General features: G+C 49.9%; 1 protein-coding gene across 1 annotated transcript; it reads left to right on the top strand.

Annotated features, from left to right (window-relative positions):
• Positions 1 to 71: 71 nt before the first annotated feature.
• On the top strand, positions 72 to 18,297 carry TACR1 (tachykinin receptor 1). Its single transcript, XM_074928573.1, has 5 exons — positions 72 to 472; positions 12,107 to 12,301; positions 16,205 to 16,355; positions 16,622 to 16,818; positions 17,220 to 18,297. Exons 1-5 carry the CDS (start codon positions 72 to 74, stop codon positions 17,509 to 17,511), a joined length of 1,236 nt encoding a protein of 411 aa, XP_074784674.1. The 3' UTR covers positions 17,512 to 18,297.
• Positions 18,298 to 19,098: the final 801 nt, after the last annotated feature.

Below are 19,098 nucleotides of genomic sequence, written 5' to 3' on the forward strand. Positions count from 1 at the left end.
CCGTACCTTAAAGCAGGAGGGACCTGCACCCCAAAACCTCCGTGCGCCTGGTCTGGCTGCATCGTGGCGTGATGGATAACGCCCTGCCTCTGGAAGCGGAGCTGGATCACCAGTGGCTACTCAACGCCTCCTTCAACGAGTCCTTCGCCAACCAGTTCGTGCAGCCCCCGTGGCAGGTGGCCCTGTGGGCTGTCGCCTACGCCCTCATCGTGGTGGTGTCGGTGGTGGGGAACGTGGTGGTGATGTGGATCATCCTGGCTCACAAGAGGATGCGTACCGTCACCAACTACTTCTTGGTGAACCTGGCTTTTGCCGAAGCCTCCATGTCCGCCTTCAACACGGTGGTGAACTTCACCTACGCCATCCACAACGAGTGGTACTACGGGCTGCTCTACTGCAAGTTTCACAACTTCTTCCCCATCGCTGCCGTCTTCGCCAGCATCTACTCCATGACAGCCATCGCCCTGGACAGGTGAGCTCTGAGCGGGACACCCCAAACCCTCCCCGGCACCCCGATCTGCCTCCACCTGGGGACTGGGCTCGGCTCCCTCTGAGCTCTGGTCGTGGGAGAACACTATGATTAAAATAAACCTCCTTTGGGGAAAAGAGCGCTAAAAATAATCCATCTCCCCGCCCTGGCTGCAGGTGGCTTTGGGAATCCTTTGTCAGCTTTGTGAAAGGAGCTCGAGAAAAGGTTTTGTAACCCCCGTGCATGTCGGTAGTGTGTCTTGGGTGTGTATTTGTAGCATCGCCGTTCGGTCCCTTCCCAGCTCCCCTGCAGAACCGTCCATTCCCTTCCCAACCTCCTCAGTTAAAAGCAAACTCAATATTTAGCACAAAATGGCATCACCTCATGACATAAAAGACATGCCAGTGTCGGCCGTGCCTCCGCTGCGCTGCGGGAGCTGTTTCGTGTCTCTCCATCTGGGTTGGAAACCGTCTAAGGAGCCTGGGAGAGAAGCGCGGGCTGGGGAAAGGCATCTTGACTCGGCGGATGTGTGTTGTCACGTTGCGTGCTGATGTTTTTATTGATTTCTATTAGTGGGGGTCAGGGGGGAGCGCTAGGTGCCAGGGATTTCTCTGGTTTAGCTGCAGCCAGCACAGTTCAGTGGTGGGTTTTTTATTGCTGGTTCCTGCCGGCGCTGCCCGCTGGCTGGGGACTGTCGGCAGAGCCAGGTCCCGCTTGCGTCTGGCCACGATCAAAAGTTCAGCAAGCGTCCGGCGGGGTGCGACGGCACGGGGGACGCTGCCTTTTTCACTGCAGAGGGATGCGCCCGGGGTTGAGGGATGCAAGATAAGCCACACGCCAAGCGCCTCCAGCACGCAGCTGCCCTCTCTTCTCTTCCCCCTCCAAGAAATCTTTTATTTGACGGCATTTTCACACCAGTGCTAGAGATAAATTGAAGCTCTCAAACTGCTTTGCAATTCCCTCTTGAGTACTGGCGTTTCAAGCGCAACAGATTTTTCCAACGCAACATATTTCCTGAAGACAGCTCAGCTCTGCAACGCCTCTCTTTGGTCCTTCTTCCCAGGGAGTAAAAGACATTTTGGCTGGGGATATATGTGAAGGGGGGGGAAAAGATTTGCCTTGCCGTATGCCAGCACATTTTGAGCTGATGTCTAAGTGCTGCACAAACTGGCACGGATATTTCCCTACGAGAAATTATAGTGCTGCCACAACTCATGTGCTGACAGCTTGGGAAATAGAGCTTGAGATGATGCTCTCTAGTCATTTGAAAACAGGCTCAGGTTTTGTTTCACTCTGGAGTGGTTGCATGACCCTCTCCCTGGAATAAATTGGACATAGCCAAGCTCTCATACTGGAGATGTGAGGAGAATTAAGGCAATAATAAATGAAAAAGGAATACTACCACCGTGGCTCCGTTCCCACCCGATGGTGTTGCTGGCTTTGTTTCAGCAGCATCCGTGTTTCGAGGATGTTGGGGATCAGCTGGCAAAGCCCCTTTCAGGTTAGGATGAATTTGAGAGATGATTTTTTGAATAGTTTGGGTTTTAGCTTTCAGTCCACACCCCAGAATAACCCGAAAAGCAAATCTGCCAGGGGAAGCTGGAGGAAAATGTGTAAAATGGGGAGCAAAGGCAAGTCTGGGAGCCTGGGGCTGAATTTTCGAGGGGAATTGGCATTTCCAGCTTTTTCCTTGCACCTACAAACCCTTAAACAGAGGCTTGGTTTTCCCATGGCGGGCCTGCAAAACCTGTGCGTGCAGGCTTGGTTCCCCCACCAAGAAGGACCCAAAAGAAGCTGCAGCCTCGGTGTACAAACACCTCCTGCACAGAGCTACCTGCTGCATTTCTGGGCCCCGAATTTCCAACGAGGTGGGAAATTGGGAAGGGGAAGGCAGCAAAGCCCATCCTCTGCCCCTCCAGGCAAGCAGCAGCATGCAACAACATCTCCAAGCACTGGAAAACTGCTTGTTTTCCCATGTCTGAGACCTGACGACAGTAACTTAAATGCGTGAAATGCAGGAACTTGTTCCCTAGAAGGGAAGAATTTGTCCTGGCAAGCAGCAAAAAAGCTGTGCTGTGCTGAAACTAGCAAAGCAAGCACCTGAATTCGGAGCAGCAGAGCCAGGTAGGCTCGGCAAAATGGGTTATAGTCACAGCCAGGACATAGCTGAAATCAAACATGACTGCCGTTCTGATTTTCATCAAAAACTAGGAAAGCAGAATTGAATGTGTTCCCAAAGTGTATTAAGCCATCCAGCAGAGCTGTCGGATGCGGAGTCTGAAGGCTCAGAGGAGCGTCAGCCTGCAGATCGCTCCCCTAAATCATCTCCGCTCCTGCTTTCTGCAAGCAATTTCCAGAACATCCTTGCCAGAGGATACGAAACCGCCTTGGAAAGACTCGGCACAGCCGTAACAGGGCTGTTGAGAGAACAAGTGGGAGAAGTGGGTTTGATTCTCCCAATGGGGTTTTTTCTGCAGGACCCGCCATGGGTTTGTGCAAGACAAAAAGGCTTTTGCTTGAAGCTAGACCATCCAGTCTTTCACCAGGATTTCTTTCAACCTGGGCACAACCACTCTGAAAAAAAAAAAGTTAATCCTATACCGAGTGTTATTCTGAACGCTGCAACAATAGCAGGAAATTCAGGAGTCGAGGCTGGCAGCTGGTAACGTCTGCTCAGGAAAAGCCGTGATGCTGCTTCTCAGCATTCTACAAAAGTGAGGACCAAGCAGCTCGCTTTGGCACTATAAAATTTGCCATGTCCTTCATTTTTGGGCCAGAGCACATCACATATCCCCTCCCAGCTTCCAGCTCCTCCTGTGAATTAATTCACTTGAAAGAGATAGACAGAAAATCCTGAGTTTTTTCCAATCTTCCAGGAAAAGTGAGAGCCCAGCAGTGCCTATGGTGAGTCCAATTTGCAGCCACATGTAGAGAAAGAAAAAAAAAACCCCTCTGGGCATCTCTAAATTGCAGTATCTATGGCACATAGGATGGAACATCAAACTTGTATTTTCTTTCTCCTTGGGACCCGGATGAATTTCTGAGCACAACCACTTGCCCACACCATTCCCCAACTTCTGATGGAAGCTTCTGTGATGACAGCCAACCAGGAATGCAGCCAGAGGTGAAGATCCCAGATTACTTACAGAATCAGAAAAAAAAATCATCTCTGATCTCAAAAATTTAAGTGAGCTAAGCCGAAAACACCGCAGGCTGAACAAATCCTGATGAAAGGTGAGAGCCCTGCCGTGAGCTTGGGGTGAAGACAGACTGTGCAGCACTTGGGCTATTTAATACGAAGCGATTTCCCTTTTTCTGCAAAGTGTCCTCTGCTCTAAAGCAGCTATAAAAATGACATACGGTGGGACTAACCTCCTGCAACTCCTAGACCAACCTGCTGCTTTTGCTCATAAAAAAGCCCCGTCTCCAGTCTCCACCAGCGTCAGCGCTGCCAGACCAGCACGCAGGGCAGGGCAACCCAACTGGGATCTTCTTTATATTCCCTTTTTTATTTCCAACAGGGTTATCAAATTCTTTTAGGTGGTTTAAGGTCCATCAGTTTGCTAGAAGAAGCTGCAGAAAAAACATCAAATCTTCAAACCTTCGTTCACCACCGCAGCTCCTAAAATTACTAGTCTGCACCAGAGACCTTTTAATATCTCCCCAACCCCATATTATTTGCAGAAGAAAAACCGGCTCGGAAAAATTATTTACTGCTTGCAAGCTTGAACTCCCAGGTTGCATGAACCAGCTGAATATCAGGAACATATTTGCCAGCTCAGCGACCCCATGCCTTCCCCGAGAGGTGATTACTGCAGAAAGAAACCCTCCGGAGAGGACAAATTACATCAGCGCACAGACAGATTAATTAGTCATTTACACCCTAATATAGCACCAGGGTTTTGTTGGGTTTTTGTTTTTTTTTAATCTTGACTTAATGGATTTCCGGGGTTTTCAGAGCAGGACTTTGATCTGCGCCCGGCGCTGTGTAATCTTGCTCTGCTTGGGGTGTAATTTGGAAGATGGAAGAGCAAGGGGGAAGGAAAAAGAGCCCGGGGTTCAGGGCCAGCAGCCCCTGGCCCCGGCCGCCCTGCAGCACTGCTTATGCTCCAGCTAAGCAATAAACCAGGCAGCTTTTTGCACGCCTAAAAAAATCAGCACTTGAACACACCAAAAACCCCACGGAGCTGCTGGATACCCTCGAAGTGTTGATTTCCCAGCCGGGGTTAGAAAGCAGAGGGATGGGGATAGAGCAGGGAAGGCCTCAGTAAGGGGGTCACTCACCGAGGCTGGTTTATGCCCCAGCTCCCAGCAGCAGACTCTGATCTGAGGGGTATTAACTGGAATTAATCCCCCCCAATACCCACTAGACAGGAATTCAGCCTGTCAAAAACTAACTGACATCTCTTTTCCCCTTTTTCCTCTTGAAAAAAGAGGGGGCTTGAAGTTCCTGTGGCAGGAAAAGGTTTTTCCCAGCAAGAGTGGTCAGAGAGTGGAACAGGCTGCCCAGGGAGGGGGGAGTCCCCATCCCTGGGGGGGTTTCAGGGCCGTTGGGATGAGCTGTGGGGGATGTGGGGTAGGGGAGAACTTTGTAGAGTCGGGCTGAGGGTTGGACTCGATGATCCCGAGGGGCTTTTCCAACCGGAATAAAAAAAACCAACCGATCAAACAAAAAAAAAACAAACCCAAAAAACCATACAGAACTAAGATGAATTAGTGACAGTTTGGTGGCTGGGACACGCAGGAGACTCGGGGTTTAGACAAGCTTTTGGGGTGATCACGGTGCTCAGCTGCAAGCTGGCAGGAGCTGCTGCAGGAGTTTGAGGGCTCCTGGTGAGACATTTGGTTTATTTGATCGTGGCGGGAGGATATCAGACCTGCACAACTCTGAGAGTTCTATCCAGCAAAGCCGTTTATTTTTCTAATAGTACATACTTGTGCTCTCGCCAAAGCTCTTACTTCACAATTAGCAAATCAGCAATTAAACAGTTATCAACCTTCTCTCCTACCAGCACTAGACCAGTCTAACACGGGCTGTGCAGACCAACCGCCGGCTCGCTCAGGCGCTGTTCACGCGGAGGTGACTCCTCACAGCTCAGGACTTTCCCACAGCTCGGGGTTGCAGCTGTCCCTTGTTTTTCCCGGACACCTCGGCACAACTCAGCAGTTTCTGATCTTTCTCCCAAGGCCTGTTTCTCACCAAAGCCTTGCTGCTTTTCAGAGGCTGTGCAGGGCTGACAGGCCGATGTCTCCCATATTTGATGGCTTTCTTAATTTATTCCTTAATTTATTCTTAATTCCTCAATGGCCCAGCGGGAGCCACCCCTGCACTGAGTGCGCCAGTTCTCATCGGTCACCAGCCCTGCATTTCATGTTGGTTTTGTTCTCCCCCTTCACTCTCCAGCTACAAACCAGGACTAATTAATTGATAAGGTCATGTAGGTGCCTTGAGCAACAGCATCTGCGGAGTCTCTCGGCGGGGCGGGGTGGTGCTTTGGGTCTCCCATCCCACCTCAGCATGCAGGAGGGAGCTCTGCGCCTCCTCACCAGCCTGCTGCAATGAACCAGGGTTTGATCCTGTTTCACCTACATTTGGCTTTTCAACCCTTGTGTGCAAGGCCAAGAGGTGCTGCGCAGGAAGGAGTTTGCAAAGCTGCCAGAATAACTCCAGCTCGCTGCTTGGTGGGGGGTAACGGGTCCTTTTTGATTGTGCTCGAAGGAAATACCGTGCTGTTTTCAAGGAAAGAAAGATGTTGTGCTGTATCGGTGCTGCGGGGAAATTTCGGTGAGAAACCTGCAGCCTCCTGCTTGCTGAGGATGCTGGAGCATCACTGGGGCCCCGCAGCCCAGCCCTCGGGTTCGATGGGGGCTCTTTTGTGTCACAGCAATAAATAGGAGGAAGCAGCTGCTTGCGGCGCCTTTGTCCCCAGCGTCGTGTTTCACACGCGCGGGGCTCAGTGAGCCTCCTCGCCCGTCACCCAGATACGAGGGATTTGGGGCCAACACGTCAAGGCCAAGCTTTGCTAAGCAAACCCACTCGAGGGATGGTAGTTTTGCATCCATGGAAAGCAAAAAGGCAGGTTTTTCCCCACGGAGAAGATTTTTGTTTCTTGGGTAGGAAGCACCTGCAGCTGTGCTGGGGGTATTTGACCAACTTCAGCCCAGGGCATCTGCTCTGACTTGGCTGCAGACTCCCCCAGGCCTGACTCTGCACTAAACCCCTCTTTGCTCAGGATGGGAAATTGTTGTGCAGTAAAACACAAACTCTGAGTCCTCTTGGTTACTCATCGCTTATCTGTCGTATCCTTATTACTTAATGAAGCAGATAAGGAAACTCTGGGATGGAAGATGCTTCATAAATTTTTGCTGTTATATTAATCTCATCTCCGTGAGGGTGGAAACAATTGTGTAACGTTAGTTATCCAGGCAGACTCCAGATTTCCAGATTCAATTAATAGATGGCTACACTGCCTCGAATGCACTATCTATTTAATAACCGATACGCTCGGAGCTACCCTGGTATAACGTTGCACTCAAATTATAGTATCGTCATGGTAACACCCCCCCAAAACGCAATAAAATATTTAAACAGCAGCAAACGGCATTACCAACGTCATCAAATAGCGTCTGGTGTAAAGTTGTGTGCTTTAGTGCCAAGCCCATTAAACATGGTGGATTTAAATCATGAAACTTGGTGGGGAAGGCGCAAGGAAAACGCAGCTGCGTTCTGGGCAACCCTGAGCCTGCAGAACTTAACAACAGTTTGCTCCTGAGTATGGTGATGCCCCCCAAAAGGAGAGCAACCGCAGGTCATTTTATTTTGAGGAAAAGGTATCGTTAAATCTTCCCAAAGCAACACCTCCTGCAGGCAAATGTGCCCATTTCCAGTGCTACCCCTGTGCCCAGGGAACGAAACCTTTCCCTAACGCAGGAAATCTGTCCTTCAATCCTCAACCAAGAGCCAATTCCCTGGGACAATTTAGGACTTGAAGACCCCACGGTGGTCTGTCACCCACCGCAGCAGCAAGGGCAGGATGGTCCCATGGGGCTGTGCTCCTCTTCCTCACCTCCCGCATTTTTTTAATTTTTTTTTTTCTGGATGGGAAAATCACCCTCTTGGATGGCAGAGAAAAAAAATAAATCTCTCTAATAGGATACAGCATCTTAGGGAGATGGGCAGAGTGGGGCCACAGAGGCACTTTTCGAGGAGAAATATGAGCTAATAAACTCATTAGCCTGGCTTTTGAGAGCTCGCTTCTCACCGGCGCGGCCAGGATCCGCACGGCCAAGCCAAGGAGGGCAGCGGCTTCCCGGCACTTCAGCTCTGATCCTTTTGTGCCCAGCACTGCAAAACCATGGGGCCAAACACCCACCAGCACCTCGCAGACACCCCGGCGCATTGCAGCTGCACCCTGTGCCCCTGCTCTGTATTTCGATATGAATGCAAAAGTGTTGGTATTGCTACAGAAGAAATAGATTGGCTTTTTTTCGCTGAAAGGCAAAGTCACGATTGACGTGTCGTTTTTCTTCTCTGCTAAGAAGTGATTGATGGAGGTCTGGCTGCAGCACGTACCGCAGCCTCGCCGGGGAGATCGAACCTGCGTGGAGGGGAGAAAACAACCTGGAGGTGCCCGCAGCACGGCTCTGCTTTGCATTCGCTTGCTCGGAAGGTTTTATTTTAGGTGAACCAAAACCTCACCGTAGAAACACACCACAGGGGAGGGTTTGGCTCAAAACTGAGCAGAATTGCAAGAAAGCAAACTGGCTTTTTGGGACCCGTGTTCTGAATGAAAAAAAAAAAAAAAAAGCAAAAAAAAAGCCCCAGTGGTGGCCAAAAAAACACCCAAAACCCAAAAATTCAAAGACAGGAATACACACCAACCTATTGGGAAGAGAAACATGGAAAGTCCTCCCCGTCTGCAAGGAAATGAGAGTTGAGAGCAACGGACCCAGCGCTGGAAGGAGGCAAAGGAAGCTGCTTTGCTCCCTGTATTGATGCTTTTCCACCCCAAGACAAGCAAGACAGCAGCTGTCACCCAAGCTAAGGTGGACATGAAACTGTATTCTCTGCTTGTCGTTCTTGTCAAGCAAAGGAAAAAAAAAAAAGAAAAAAAAGAAAAAAAAAAAAGGGGGGGGGACAAAAAAAGGAAGTGGTTATTAAAATCTTAGGACAATTTTCTGCTTAGCGATACAATTATATGATTATATGATATTTTAATATGAAATAATGGGCTAATTATTTTCAGGATGTTTGTACATTTCCATCTATCTCCAGCATTTTTATGGCCTGTAATACCAGCTCCTCCAAGCAGCCCAGACCCTTTTTATTACATCTTTTTCTTCTCCGTCAGAGCCCCTGTCTGAGAGAACTGTTATTATTCCCATTTTTAAGCCTGATGGGCGGATGAACCCAGGACATCCCCCGGGGAATATTTCAGAGGTTGCTCAGGACCATCAGATTGGGAATCGCTGCTGAAAAATAGGATTTGGGGCCAGTTTTAACCCAAAGCACCACTTGTTTGCTCCCTCCTGCCTCCCTGACCCCAGCCCTCCAACGTCAGCGTGGTTGGATGAATTTCGCCGTCTCCTCTCCACTATGAGACAGCGTTGCAGCCAAGTCGATGGTGGTTGGAAAGGTCTCTGGGTGATGCAGTGGGGGTTTAGTTCATCCTTACAGTGATTATTTGGATGTTTTATCAACCTCAAGGGGCTTCTGCAGCTGCAAAAAGTGCTTTAAGCCCATGAGGAAAGTCCTCTCAAATGCGCCAGGGGAAACAAGGTCGGAGATGTAAAAGCATTTCTGGCTGGTTGCAACCAAGCGGTGGCTTTGCTTCCCAGAGTTCTCAGCCTCACATGTTTCTCCAGGCAAGTATTTCAACAGAAATGGCCCAACTTTTGTGGAAATCCCTCGTTGTCCACCATTTGCAGGCTTGAGCTTGAACTATCGGGTTGAGCATCAGCAGCAAACTTAGGCACGTGGACTTCCTGCTGCTTGGGAGCATAAACTGAGGGTAATCCACTCTGAACCCCCTGATAAAGCCCACCCAAACCTCATCCAAACCTCATCCAGCTCAGCAAACCCGCTAACGAGGGGCTCAGCCCAACACCAGGAGTCTGAAGGATGAGGAAGAGGAAGGAGACGAGTCCTTGCAGGGTCCCAGGAAACCGATCGCAGTCCCACAAGGGGACAGTGAGAATCTGTTGGAAGTGTGGGAAAAGCAAAACAGCGAAAAATCTGCAAAACACACATTTCCTTAACACACGGTGCCTGGAACAAACACAGGATGGGGTGAAGATCCAGTGATTTGTGCTGCCATGGCACCAAGGAGGAACGTGAAGCGAGGTGGAGGCCACGTGGTCCCGTTCTTCCACTTATCTCAAGGAACATTTGACGTGACTACACAGATTTATCTCCTGCTCTTCCCCTTCTCTCAAGGTCTGTTTTGTGGAACTCTGTGGACCTTATCTCTCTTTTTTTCTCTTTTCCCACAAAAACAGCACACACAAGGAACATGCTGTGTCGTTACTCAAGAAACAATGGCTTGACCACAGTCCCAGCCACCCACACGTACACACTGAGTAAATACTACCCTGAGTTTGTATCTAACTCAGAGGGATGATAATCCGATACCAAACGGGATGGACAGGTGGATGGGTTTGTGGTCCTTGTCCCCCCCCCAAAGGGACGCTTTTTGGTAAGATTTGAGCCATCAGCTACGCCGAGTGATTACCCAGGAATTAATTGGGTGTGATTGCAGTCATTCTTTTTGTGTATTGCTATAGAGCCAACTGCAGTCTGTGCATTTATCGGAGGCAATCTCAAAGAATTTGTAGATGTTGCATAAGAATAAACCGTTCTATTCGTGACCCTGACGGCTTCCCTTGAATGCAACCGGACCTACAGCCTACGGGCTGTTTGTGCATCTGGTGTCAGGGCCCTAATTAGAACAGCTATTAAGAAATAAATCCAGCCACCCCCAGCCCCTCTAATCTCTGAGGACCGGCTAGAACGCAAGGGGATTCATCTCTTACCAAATTAATTCATTACTTTAAATGCAACAGAAATGTGGATGCAGAAGCCAGGAGACTGATATATCACCAGCTGCTGTGCCAGAGCAGCACTAACACCCACTGCCTCGGCTTTTTCTAACAAGCTTCAAGTACCAAACAGATATTTGAGGAATAATTATCAGGTGGATTAGGTGGATTTTCAGCTGCACAAAGGTGATAAGGTTTGGTACCCTGGGGCAGAGGAAGAGCTGACGGCAGTACCTCCTGCCTATTCATAAATTAATCCCTATGTCTTTGCTCCCCTGCGAGTGGCCACCTAAAAATGCAACACAGGGCGTATATTCCATCCAGGAAAAAAATTAAAAGGAAAACCTGTTCCTTCTGTGAAAGGAGAAGGGATGAAGGGAGAAATAGAGGAGGCTGCAAATGCCTCGGGTGAGAACACATGCAGAGCAATGCAATGCTTCTTCCTGAAGCTTGACATGGAGGTGAGGGGCTGGGGGGGGGGGAGAATAAAATAAAAAATTTGCGACGTTCTCACTTAATCTTTCCAGTGCTGCTGGCTGCTGCCAGCTTTGCAAAACTAGATTTGCAGAGGGATAAATTCAATCCACCTTGTCGCCTCTGGAGCTTTCCTCGCATACGATGACTGATGTTCAAGGGGAAAGAGCCCACGAGCCAGGCAGATACAGGTGGTATCTCAGATCACCCATCCTACTCTGGTCCAAAACTCGTATTTTTGGTTCTTCTCCTGTAACGCTTGGCACTGTGATTCACCACAGAGATAAGATTTTGCGCGGGTGCAAAACTACCGGGCGCTGCCAAAGCGGCTGCTGCCAGACGACAGCGTCGCGACTGGCTTCGTACAAACTGGTTTTTGCAGAAGCAGCTGGTTGCTGTTTGCGTTAGTGAAGCTGGTTTTGGGCTCAAAGTCAATGAGTGTCTCAGACGGGATTCAAATCTCGAGGGTAAAATGCCGCGAGAGAATTAGAGCATGGGCTGGGAAATCCTCCGTCAAGGGATTATTCGATGCTGTTTGCATCGTGCGGAGTGAGGGGCTCCCAGGATGCATTAAGAGGGTGTCAAAGATGGGCAACGGAGCTGGGGCAGGGTCTGGAGCACAGGTCTGCTGGGGAGCGGCTGGGGGAACTGGGGGGGTTCAGTCTGGAGAAGAGGAGGCTGAGGGGAGACCTCCTGGCCCTCTGCAACTCCCTGCCAGGAGGGGGCAGAGAGGGGGGATGAGTCTCTGGAGCCAAGGCCCCAGCGCCAGGCCCCGAGGGAATGGCCTCAAGCTGCCCAGGGCAGGGTCAGGCTGGCTCTGAGGAAGGATTTCTGTGCAGAAGGGGCTGTTGGGCGTTGGAATGGGCTGCCCAGGGCAGGGGGGAGTCCCCGGGATCCCTGGGGGGGTTGAAGAGTCGGGCTGAGCCAGCGCTGAGGGATCTGGGGCAGTTGGGAACGGTCAGGGTGAGGGTCATGGGCTGGAGGAGCTTCAAGGGCTTTTCCAACCCAGAGGGTTCTGGGATTCTCTGAAAAGTACAACTCCCATGAAAGGGAGACCTAAAACAGCCCCAAAAGCTGCAACATCGGGGCTTTCCAGCCTTGATTTCTCCTTTTCCCACCGTGCAGGTACATGGCTATCATCCACCCGCTGCAACCCCGGCTCTCGGCCACCGCCACCAAGGTGGTCATCGGCATCATCTGGCTCCTGGCCTTCCTGCTGGCTTTCCCCCAGGGCTACTACTCGGTGATGGAAGAGCTGCCGGGCCGGATGGTGTGTCTGGTGGAGTGGCCGGAGCACAGCACCAACGTGTACGGAAAAACGTGAGTTGAACTTTTCTAGCTTTGGGGACAAGTCACCAAAAAAGAAAAAAAAAAAAGGCATTTTTTTTTAAAAAAAAAAAAAAAAGGAAGTGAGGAAGGAATGGTCCAAAGCTGCTTGGGAAGGGGGAATCTCCCCCCCGTCCTAGTGAGAGTAGTGCTGTGTAGATGATGGTAGCAAAATCTCCATCCATCTCATCTTGGGGTACATTAAGGTTAATTAAGGTGAGTTTAGTGCTGCTTGTGTCCCAAATGTCGCCCCATGCTGTGCCACGTTCCCTGCCCTTCTTGGATGGATGCTCATTCTCAAGGAAAACTGCTAAGATGCAATATTTGGGCTGCGGGGATGGGGCCTGCATTGCCCCAAGGGGCTTATTCACACCCACAGGTATGGCTTTGGTTTTTGCAGCACTTTCCCTGCAACCTGTATCTCTAAAGGCTTCCTGGGGTGAGAATTATTCCCTCAAGAAGTGAATAGGGTTTTACCAGGGGTATTTTGGCCAGGCAATAACAGAAAAAAAACTTGTTTGGGATTTACTGAGTTGAAATGCCCCAAAATTCACTTGACTGCTTAAAGATGAAGCCACAAAAAGGGGCTCTGTGCCATCAGCTCAGGCTGGGAGGCAAATGCTAGGCTAGTAGGGCTCAGCAGGAATCTCCTTCCTTCCCGTTAAGGTGCTGGCTAATTAAATCTGGCATTTCCAAAGGGTCCGGGCAACCCCGCTGGTCTGCCAGCACAGCGGTCCTCTGTGGTTTGCTCTTTGAAGTCCGCGAGGCGTGCGGCGAGTTAAATGTCATGAGTTAAGGAAAAAAGAGAGGGGGAAAAAAAAAAAAAGGCGTTTGTGATCTCCAGTCCTGTGGAGCAATGAATTAGGGCTGTGAAATTGTGCTGGAGCTAAAGCAGGGGACACACCCCCCCACAGAGGTGTTTAAAGCCAACCTGAGCCTGGCGAAGGTCTCTGCAAGACAAATGAGAGGAGTTTGCCAGTCAGCAGCGAAGAGCAGTTTGCAGAGAGCTGGGTGGTATCGTTTATTATCATCTTATTTATTCGCATTACAAGGCAGGTATGGCAAGAACTAAGCTGGGGCTGGCCCAGCTGATCCCCAGAGGTGTTTTCCAACCTTAATTATTTTGGGTCACCGGGATAAATACAGCCAGCGCAAAGAAATGCCGCTGGCTTAGACAGCCCACGTGGCCGGCGTGGGGCTGAGCCTCCCCGGACCGAAGCAGCTACAAGCACAAGCTCAGGGCCTGGCTTTGACAGATCATTTGCCGTCCGGCTGTACGCTGGGGCCGTCGCTTTTTCAAATAGCTAATTCGAGAGAAAAATGCCACCATTAACCTATGAATGATTTGCCACTGGAAGCCGGGCGCCGCTTCAAAGCCTGAGCAGCCCGTGCTCTTCGGTGAGCCAGGGGCTCTGCAGATGGATGAGGGCAGCCAGGAAAGCAGATGCTAAGCAGAAGCTTTTAAATAGCCAAACCCCAAATAATTTGGAGAGGATTGAAAATAACTTGCGGCTCAGCAGCGTCTCTCCAAACCACACGGACTCACTTGCACAGCGCAGAGCCCGGCAGAGCCCAAGATGTTATTTTACTGCCCCAAAATAACTTCACAGGGACAGGTGGTTGGGTCGCTGTCAAACGCCCTCCCCTGCTCGTGCGGCCTTGGTGCAGTTATTTAAGGAAGGCACTGGCAGCAGCTGGCTTGTTTGCAATGTCATGATGAAAAATAATATTATTTTTTCAGTTCATAGTGAAAATAGGGGATTTCTCCCAACAGCGGGAGGTCCCTTCTCTTGGCAAATGGAGCCCAGAAAGCACAACCCTGGCATGCAGAGTGTATCAGAGACCAGGATCTGCACATGAAGGTTTTTTTATTGGGAAAATGTGCCTGTTCTCAGCCCGCTCATCCTGGGGAGGAAGCAGACAAAGACCTCAGCGCAGGCGAAATGTGTCTGCAACAGAAGCCGGCGATTCAGCTCGCCACCACTAACCATGGATTCTCTCTCCTGTTTTTGGTTTCGAAACAGATGTCTGATCTATTCCAATTTCATTAGCTGCCATTTCGGTTTGTTAAGGGAAGGGGAAAAGCCACTCTGGATTCTCTGGAAGATAACAGCCTGCGGCGACCATCTGGGCTTTGCAAGGCAAAAGGAGATGGCATCGCTGTCCCGTAACTCCTACAGGGTCCTCCATCCTACACAAAACCCTAAATCCCCACACCAAAGACCTTTAAATTCCAAAAGCCAGGCTACTCTAAGTGCTCTGATACTGCAGTTCTTGTAGGCAGAATAATAAATGAACAGTTTCACGTGGAGACCAGTTTTCAGCACCCAGGATTCAAAAAAAAAAAAGTCCCACCGGGGCTCTTTGGAAATTCCAGTCCCTACCATACCCAGGCAGTTCTGAAAATAAGGGTCCATTTTGCTTATGTTATCTAACAGGTCCTCTGGGGCATTTCTGCATTGCTCTCAGCTGTTTGCAGCTGGTTTAAGACCCTGCATTACACGGGAACCACAACAAAATCTTCATCGCGGAGCCACAGAGACGCCTCTTTAATTAGCAAAATAGAAAACAGCCCTACAAAATCCAGCTCAAATGCAATTAGCGCTGGGCAAAGAGGAGGCCAAATGAGATTGCAGGTACAAAACGAGGAGGAGATGGCGTGGCAGCACCGCTCAGGGGCCAGCCCCATCCCCTGGGGGAGCTGCACCAGGCACAAGCCTGACCCATTCGTTACACTTTGGAGATATTATTTAATCAAAGCTCCTGGGAGGGTGAGGGAGTGCAAGAGTGGAGCGTGGCTACAGGGCCTGCACCGCCTCGAGCAGCCTCAGCGCCTTGCATTCGAGCCGGGCACGCACGCCAGAAACACGTGCAAAGACCCTAAAGCCACTGGGAAAAAAATTACCTCTGGACTTGGCGGCACACGTGACGCTTTGCCAGCCAGCACTGTCCCAGCCAGACACATTTCTACACCACTGTTGCTGATTCTTCTGCAGGGGAGAGAGATTTTTGCAAGCTCTGATGGGAGGAAGGAACCTGCAAGGTCAGACAGTCTGTCCCCATCCTGTTTGTTAAAAACAGCATTATTTTTTTCCTTCTTAAACAGCCACTACTTAACACAAATCCTCACAGAACCCGCTACAATCCCAGTGGTTATTGCAACCTGCCACAGCTCCACCGACTTCACGACAAAAGAGTCTCAAGCCTGTTCTAACAGTTTAATCCAGGCACTCTCATTCAATTTTGGACTTATTTATACCTGTTCTAAACAGACACAAAGATCCTGCCCTTTCCAAGAGCCTGGAGACCCAACCCAGCCACTAAATTCACAGAAAAGTTTTAATAAACCTTCATGACAAGGGTTCAGGCTGTGTCTCTGTAGACAAGGGTTATTCCTTGTGCCACCTTAGCCCAGCTAAACCGATGGTGGACCAGGATTTAAGCAAGCTGCATCCAAGACCCAGTGTTTGCCCCGCAGGGAAAGCCTTTATTTCTTCAGCTTAATATTCCCATCCTTTATATGTCAAAAACCCCACATTTGCTCCTGCAGGACTGCCAGATAAAAGGCAAAGAGCAAGCATTCATCTCTAGGATAATCTGGGGTGTAAACAGAGTAGAAGTGAGAGTAGAGCCACTTCAGCTAAAACATCTTTGCCTTAGGAAGGTCACAACTTCTTCACCGGCCTCTACATCCCGTCCCAGGAGGGTGCTGGGATGCCAAAGGCCTGGAAAAGATTGGGGTGAAAGCAGGGAGTCTCCCAGCCCGAGCTCTGCAGGAATTGTGCTAAATTCTCTTTACCCCTGTGAAGCACTTTGTCTTCAAGCTCAGTTTGCGAGAAGACTGAATAGGTAGAGGATACACTCAGCAACCATTATTTAATCTTTTTTTTTTTCTAGGTATCACTTCTGCATGACCATCCTGATCTACTTCTTGCCACTTCTGGTGATAGGATGTGCCTACACTGTGGTCGGCATCACCCTCTGGGCGAGCGAGATACCCGGCGATTCCTCCGATCGGTACCACGAGCAGGTCTCGGCTAAGCGGAAGGTAAGGAGCTCCAAGTATGGTAGGAGACATAATTCAGGCCCAATCCCAATTAACCACAGCCTAAAATACTTCATTAGGAGTGGAAGCAGGTCTGGACTTGTTGCGTGGTTGTTGCTAACAGAGCAGAGAGTGTCCTCCAGCTGTGTGTCCTCCATGAACATGGTTTGACCAAGATGTCAACCACGTGTTCCTGGTTGGAAAGGTCTCCAAGGCAAAAAGAGGTGGCTCAACAGACGACTTTGCTTCCCTGCCCTCTCTTCTCACAGGTAGTGAAGATGATGATCATCGTGGTATGCACGTTCGCGGTGTGCTGGCTGCCCTACCACATCTACTTCACCCTGCAATATTTCAGCCCCGAGTGGTACCTGCAGAAGTTCATCCAGCAGGTCTACCTGGCTATCATGTGGCTGGCCATGAGCTCCACCATGTACAACCCCATCATCTACTGCTGCCTCAATGACAGGTGGGTTTCCAGTGACGTTTGGCAGCATCTTGGTGCAACAGGAAGGGAAGGAGGGGGAGATACAGAGGGGTCTGATGGAGGAGAGTATGGATGAAGAGTTTTTCCAGGATGATTCTGTCCCATCCTCTGCCAGGGACTGCTTTCACCAGATGCAGGGATGATACAATACTCACCTAAATAAGTCTTTCCTAAAGCCTCTGGGGGATTTGAGGGCAGGTATCAAAACAGTCCTGACTCCTAACTGGGATTTATCCATGTTTTTTCCTCCCCTTAGTGAAAAGCAGCATTTTTTTGGTTGTCATTTAGCAGTGGTTAGCTCTGCCTTCCCACTCCTAGCGAGGTCCTTTTGCCATCTCCACATCCCTCACCCCTGCCTTTCCCCATCTCTTCCGTCCCCCCAGGTTTCGTGTGGGGTTCAAACACGCATTTCGGTGGTGCCCGTTCGTCAGCGCCGGTGAGTACGAGGGCCTGGAAATGAAGTCAGCCAGGTACCTGCAGACACAGAGCAGCATGTACAAAGTCAGCCGGATAGAGACCACCGTGTCCTCAGCGGTTGGTGGGGCTGAAGAGGAGCTGGAGGAGAGCAGCAAGGCCAAGCGTCTCTCCGTAGACATGACCTCCAACGGCTCCTCCCGCAGCGACTCCAAAACGGTCTCCGAAAGCTTCAGCTTCTACTCCAACACGCTCACCTAAGGGGCTCCCTGGCTCCGTCAGCCGCTCACAAGGGTGCCACCATCCCCCTTCCCTCACTGGGATGCTGTGTTGCTCAGTCCACCCAGCATCATCACCCTGGTTTGTGATGTGCCAGCTTTTTTCTGTGCTGTTTTATCGTCTCTTGCTGTGCCGCTCGCTCGCCATCCTTGGGCGAGCCCGAGAGCTAAAGCTTTGGATTAGTTTCATGTGCTCCACCGTGGCTCGTGTCTGAGCACAAGGGAGGTCTGGCTGGCCTCCGCCTTGCTCGCTGCCTGTCCAACCCACCACGTGCCAGGCGGGTGGATAGGATGCAGGAATGAGGCAGAACTGGGATTTTCTCCGAAACCGTAAGTACAACATTGGCAGGCACTTCCCTGCTCTCTGTACGGCAGCAGGGATCTCCCAGGGCATCCCAGCCCACAGGAAAATGAACCAGTCTTGCACTTTCGTCCTCCCATCTTTCATTTCATTCTCCCTGTCACTCCCAGAGGGGTATTCAATTCAAAAATCCAGCAAAAAACGCTGTTTTCAACTTCAGGAGCCTGTACATCCATGGGGCACCACCAGCCACTTGGTGCTTCAACTCAGATCCAGGCATTTCTGCAAAGTCTCAACTCATCTCCGGCACCCGCATCCCTCTTCTGTTGCCACTCCACAACACAGCTCATCGAAACAGAGCTCTCGGAAAGGATTTCTGAACTGAGCCAGACTTTGGTTGCTGTTAATCAACCGTATGTGCCAAAAGCAATCACTGTGATTTCCTAAAAGGCCCAAGGAGATGTCTCTTGGAGACATTTTGGAAGCCTGTGGAGGTCTGGAGAAGAAGAGACTGACTGTACTGAAATGTTTTTCACACCCTGGAAATGTCTAGAGCTGCACAGAAAGGGGCATGGTAGGATTCTGTCAGAAAAAACAAAGTTTTGCCAACATACAAGATTTGAAGGGAAACAAGAATTTTGAAGATATTTTTTACTCAGAGGAGGGTTGAAATGATTCACTTCCACTTTCTGGATTTTGTTTTAATCAGGGAAACCTTTTTTTCTTTTCATTCCCCTGTCTTTCGCATGAAACATTAAGTTGATGATGTGTACACGGATATATTTAATATTTTAGCCCTGTTATAATGGATAATTTTCATTGGGGCTGTCCATACCAAGGGCTCCTTTGATCAGCAAATGTATGAACATACACTCAAAGGGGGAAAAAAAAGTAAATAAAATGAAAGGTGGGTGAACTTGCCTTGTTGGGAACAAACCCACAAGTTTGGGGGCAATTTGGGGGCAGTTGTATCAACTGCTCCTTGCTGCTGGTCCAATCTCCCACCTTCGGTGTAGAAATGGATTCACTGCAAGGTAGAAATGCTGGAGAGATGCACGACAGATTTTCACAGGGCAAGGAAACTGCTCCTTCATTTCAAAGCAGCTGAACACCAGACCCTGCTGAGAACAGTAATTTCCAGAAGTAAAGCAGAGGTGACTTTTGGAGCTATTCAACTCTTCAGCCTCCACACTGGTTGTTGGAAGATTCAGTCATTAATAAATCCCAGCCATGGTGGTTCCTGGAGGTAAAAATACACATATTTAAGCA

This window comes from Athene noctua, chromosome 28 (assembly GCF_965140245.1).
Source record: "Athene noctua chromosome 28, bAthNoc1.hap1.1, whole genome shotgun sequence".
Lineage (NCBI taxonomy): Eukaryota > Metazoa > Chordata > Aves > Strigiformes > Strigidae > Athene > Athene noctua.